Consider the following 5,741-nt stretch of genomic DNA (forward strand, 5'->3'; position numbering starts at 1 on the left):
AGCAGGAAACTGATTCTCACTGAGGCTTACAAGATCTCTTACAATATAACGTTATAACTATAGTCCTGAATAAAATATTCTTTAAAAACACGTAACTCTTTTTACTACAAACCATAAGGTGCAATTTTTTTTTTCTGTGCAAAAACCAGTAAGTGACCTAATTACACAGACACCACTGAACTCTTTCCAGATCGATGTCAATATGAGAATTACACTCCGATTAAAAGAAGTAAATTATAATCTGGGTCAAATTGCAATATATTGCACTGTCCAGTACTTTCCTAAATCAAGCTTTTATTCTGAATTTATACCATTTTTAACAATAGCAGAATTGGTCTTTCAGTTTAAGCCAATGTTAAAATATGCGAGGGTTTTAGACAAATGGCATAGTTCTGCTTGGGAATAAGCACAGATATTACCCTGTTTCAATAACCAGAATATACTGGTGTTTGAAACTAACATTATCTACACAATCTGATTTAAAAAAAAAAAAATAAAAAAAAAAAAAAAAATCAAGGAAGCCAGTAGTAGCCTTTCCTTTTTCTAATGATACAATTAAAATACAACTGTAAGTCACTGTCTTATATATGCAGTTCTCTCAGTGAGGTGGGAGATCTGGTGAAAGACCTGCAGTGCTGGGCTCTTATGTCAAACACGTATTTTAAAGATTATCCTTGAAAAAGAAATAAATAGGGCAATCAGCTTCCACAAAGAAGAGTACATACCCCCTGGGGAAACTGGAGAAATACAGCAGCGATAAAATTAATAGATGTTTTGAAAACTCACCGATTCAAGAAGTACAAACCTGTGCAAGAGGCTTGTTTTCATTCAGCTGCTCATGTTCAAAAAAACTATCTAATCCTTGCTCTTTGACAATCTGCTCTGATTCATCGGAAAAGAGAACCGCATCCCCATCAAATGCCACCCTCAATTGCGTGTCCGAGTAAGCAACATCTTTGTTGGCAGTGAACATCGTAGCTGATGCGATGCCTGAAAATGGATCAGAGAGCCTCAGTTAGTTAGCATCTCCTGCAAAGTCATTCATTAAACTGTCAGCAGTTTGGTTCCAACAACTTCTTTGTGGTGACCTTTATATACCGTGAGCAGGAACGATCACTAAAGCTAATTAGTAATGGCTGTTCTGTAATCCAAATGCATGGAAGCTGTCCCATTGACATAACTTCTTAGACATGCTTACTTCCACTTCCATGTAAGAACATACAAAAAGGGTCCCCAAGGTGTGCTGCAAATGAGACAAAGCAGGGAATTCCAAGGAGACCGTTGAATCAAACTATTTGCTATTTTTTAACTGCTTACAAAACACAGAAGTTGGTTTTTGTAAGTCATATCAAAGGCATTACTCTGTTCAAAGAGGAGTTGAATAGAGATGCATAGGTGTGCATAGGCGTTTATTTCTTAAAGCATGGGAGAGGACAGAAAGGTGCAACAAAGGTAGAGGGTGATTAAGTTGTCATTATCAGCAGGCTGAAGGGTCAGAGAGGAACAATACAGAGAAATAATCTGATTTTATCTGATTAAGTAAAAATAAGTGGTAAATTTGCACCATGCAAAGTTGTGACTTTCTACATTTGATGAAGCAGCACTACTTTCTGTGAAAGACACTCAGCATATTAATTTTTTAACAAGCTCAACGGAGAGATAACAAAAGTAAGTAAATTCAAACCTGCTTCTATAGCTTCTTGCACTTTTTCAGAGTCTGCTGAGAGGTACAAGTTCGTAAGGTACGCAGTCAGGTAACCAATCGGGCTTTTTCCTCCCGTCATACAGAAACGTTCAATTGTTAAGCCTAAGGTAAGAACAGCACAACAAGGTGTGACTCTGCCTTGACATGACAAACCTGTAAAAGGGACCCGTAAAACGGTACCCTAGCCTACAGCTGACAGTGAACTTAGAAAAGAAAAATACGTTCACTGTAATTTCAACCAGTTAAGACAACTTAAACTGACTACAATGTTCGATCAGCCCTTCCTCCTTGAGAATTTAAAAAAAAAAAATAAATCCCTCTATGACAGCAAAGTAACTGCTGTGAAGGTGTATGTATAGGGGGCATAAATACCAAACAACGAAAAGGACTTCTCAGAAATTAAGATTCACACCTGACAAGTTAAATCTAGAGCTTTGGACCAAATTCTGTTTAACACTATTGCACTTATGCTGAAGCCCAAAAAATAAATACCATCCTCTGAGGAATGGGTGCCAGTATCAAAGAAGCAGCTTTTACCAAGGTCAGAACAGGAAAAATAAAATTAATTCATCTTATTACATAATGGCAGGCAATTCTACAAGGTAGTAGTTACATTACTTACCGTAGTGATTGATGCTGTTTATGAGTCTCACTCCCACTTGGGCATGGTTATTTGTCATCAGAACAATATCAAATCGTTCTTCATCATCAGGGTACAGCTCAAGAAGCCGGGCATTGACATGCTCCAGTGCCTGCAGGTTAAAAATGTGGAAGTCAAAGAGACAAGCGGAACGTGCCTCAGTTCTTAATGACTATGGGTTCAGTGATAGGACTGTCTTGATGGAGAATGTGAAATACCGGATAGTTTAACTTGCTGAACTTGTTTTATTCCTTTCTGCTCTGCTGCTCCCAGCAATCGTTTAACTGGGTTCATTTGAGGGGAAGGATGTAAGTTTCTTCTGCTGAGTTACAGAATTTAATTTCATAATGGAAATCCTTTTTCTAGGGACACCATGATCATCCAGAATAAACCAAAGCATTGCAGAACATTATCACAATCCCTATTTATCTTTTTTTGTTTTTTTCTTTCCACTTGAAACTTAGACTTTCTTGTCCACTTGAAAATTGTTCTTGTGAAATCAGGGAGAAGGTGTAAAGGAATTTATATGTGCAACTACTTGTTTCGCATGCACAAATGTGAATTTGGGCCACATACTTATGCAAAGATTTACTGACACAGTTCAGGTGGCCATGTGTCAAAGACTGTTTTTAAGTAATGAGTACAAAATCATACATACATGTCAAACATGATTACCTTGGCGATTTCTAATTGCAGTACTGAACGAGACAGATTTTGACTCATTTGATATCTCTTTAAAGATAACGAGCCAACATGCTATATCCACAGTTTGGCATTCTTATTTCCTTGATCTTTCAACTGCTCATCTCTCTCTGTATCCATTGTATCCCTTTGGACTGAGACTTGCTTTTGCTCTAGGTTTATACACAGTCCTCTGCTTTGGAATCTTGGCCCTTGAATGGAATTCCTTGGGATTACCGCAATAAAGTCAACCATGAATCATCAAATGAATGCAAGATGGGTTGATTTTCATTGAGATGCTTTAAAAAGTGAGGCCAGTTGTTAAGAATTAAAACATAGATTTCATAATTAAATTCTGGGAATCTGACTTTAAAAAGCACAGCTATGTCCTGTGGGGCGATGCTTAGGAAAACTCTAAGTGAGAGCCTGGTATAAAGCCTAGGAAAAAATCTTAGTATGTGGTCATAACCCCTCTGCACCTTTTTTCCTTTTTGTACTCTCGACTAATTCTCTTGTGCACTAGCGATTTCTTAAAGTATTAGAAAATAAGGCGGAGTGGAGGAGTGGATGGCCTTTTTTTGTCGTCCAATGCCTGGACATTTTGCAGCCCAAGGAGATCCTGGCCTGTGATTAAGATTCTTAAGTGCTATAAGCATAAGATATAATACTTTTAAGTTAGCGTCTTAAAGATTTCAATAAAGAAATCCAAACAAAAATATATTATTCCTTTTTGCCTTGTCTCCAGGTAGAAAGTATCACCCCACAAACCTGCAGTTCTCTAGCCTAATGATTCCTGTGACTAAGCAATTTATTAACATCTTAAAAAAATACACAGAATTCAAATGCAAACAGTATACTGGAAGGGAACAGAGGTGAAGGGGCATTTAGCTGGGCATAGCTAACAGCTCTGATTTTCAAAGTGTGAGGAGTTAAACAGTCAAATCTTGCTTATATCCAGAGTGAATTTGATGCTGAACTCTAACAAGTCTCTTGAAAACTGACTGTGCTAGCAAGGGTGCTAACTCTAGCTGCTACAGAGCTAACTCTCTGCTACCCAGAGAGGTAGTGGAGGCCCCATCCCTGGAAACATTCAAGGCCAGGTTGGATGGGGCTCTGAGCAATCTGATCTAGTTAGCAGTGTCCCTGCTCACTGCAGGGGGGTTGGACTAGATGACCACTAGTGGTCCCTTCCAACCCTAAACATTCTATGATTCTATGATTCTTGGAAAATTTGCAGTAAATTCGCTACTCAGCCTAGCCTCGCTGGAGTATAAAGTTAATTTTTTTATGACAATGCTTTTATGTTAAAAATACCTTTACTATGCTAGTGCTATTAATGCTACGAACAGCCTGTTGTATTTAGAACAGCATGGGTATTGACATAAATAATTCTTTCACTGTGCATTTCCAAAAAGTGATCAGCAACGCTGAAAACATTTCAGCTTCCTGAGACTAACACTGAAGCAATGAAAATCTACTTTTAAAACCTGAAGGAAGTGTTGTGCCGCAACTCTACAGTCAGCAAGTATGACTGCTAATTATGATTCAATAAATTTTCTAAAACTGCTGTGATAGAGCTTATCAAACAATTCTCCGTGGACACAAAATTAACTCTGTAGACAGCATTTTTTCAAGTCAGTCCCACTAAAACCTGTGTTCCTCAAAACCATACATATTTTCAGGTTTTTTATTTTATTTTATTTTTTAATTTCACTTGCTTTCCATGCTGGAGGGTGTTTACCTTGGCCATTTCTCTTACCTTATGCAACAAAAGCAAAATATTCCGTTTCATCTCTGCTTAAACCCTGACTCCCAACTAGGGGCTCTATTTCTTTTGCTGGTGCTCAGTAACAATTTCCAGGATAACAACAAAAGCAAGGAAAAAATAAAGCTGACCAAAAAAGAAAAAAAAAAAAAAAGGGTTCATTTCTGAATGAAGTATTTCAAATAATGTTGAATCAATGCTGCCTTTAGTCATAGTACTCCTACTATAAGTGAGACATAAAAATGGAATGAGGAACTAAGATGTTTTGGTTTTTTGGTTTCTTTGGGGGTGGAGAGGGTTGCAACAAAATAATTCGGGGGCCTATCTTAACTGAAAACGGTGGAAAGGTGCTTCGTGTGCCCCGTGTCCAGGAGAAAATGGAAGTTGCTCCTTACCCGCACCTCAGATGTGAAGCCGAGAGCTGGGGGATACAAACCGTGATGCTGGGGGCAAAACTCCGGTCCCGGTGATGCCAGCAGTACGTGATCTCCCGCAGGCGTTTAGCATTAGTGCCGGCGGGAGGGGAGAGAAGGGGAGGGAAAGGAGAGGAAGGGAAGGGAGGGGAGGGGAGGGGAAGGGAAGGAGACCGTCAGGCCGGGTCGTTGCGGCGAGATGCGGAGGTGATGCCGCGCTCCCCGGCCGAGGCGAGCTCACCGCTGGGGACCCAAGTCCCCCAAACGCTTCCCCGGGGCAGGATTATCCCCGCCCAAGGAGGCTTCGGGCTCCGCCTCTTCCCCAAATTTGTCGCTTGCAGCATCCTCCGCGCCCCGCCGCACCAGCCCGCCCCGGCCCGAGTACCTTCACGAAGTAGAAAGCCGGTCCGGGCTTGAGGGTGACGTTCTCGTTGTCCTGCTGGTACTCCACGTACTTCTCCACCCCCTGCTCTTCGAAGATCCGCCGCTCCTCCACCAGGTCGAAGAGGGCTCGGGAGGAGACGGCCACCGTGATGG

The 5,741-nt window shown here is 40.5% G+C and overlaps 1 protein-coding gene across 1 annotated transcript in view; it reads right to left on the reverse strand.

Annotated features, from left to right (window-relative positions):
* LOC104128941 (cytosolic 5'-nucleotidase 1B) overlaps window positions 1-5,739 on the reverse strand; it is a gene marked incomplete at its 5' end in the record, with an annotated part of 7,645 nt that extends 1,906 nt beyond the window's left edge. Inside the window, 4 exons of the mRNA XM_035897187.1 lie at window positions 806-990; window positions 1,685-1,807; window positions 2,328-2,457; window positions 5,590-5,739. Of these exons, the coding sequence (XP_035753080.1) occupies window positions 806-990; window positions 1,685-1,807; window positions 2,328-2,457; window positions 5,590-5,739 (588 nt within the window). The remainder of the gene's footprint in view (window positions 1-805; window positions 991-1,684; window positions 1,808-2,327; window positions 2,458-5,589) is intronic.
* Between the last annotated feature and the right edge of the window lie 2 nt (window positions 5,740-5,741).

The sequence above is a fragment of the Egretta garzetta genome, unplaced genomic scaffold, assembly GCF_000687185.1.
Source record: "Egretta garzetta isolate BGI_Z169 unplaced genomic scaffold, ASM68718v1 scaffold607, whole genome shotgun sequence".
Taxonomy (NCBI): domain Eukaryota; kingdom Metazoa; phylum Chordata; class Aves; order Pelecaniformes; family Ardeidae; genus Egretta; species Egretta garzetta.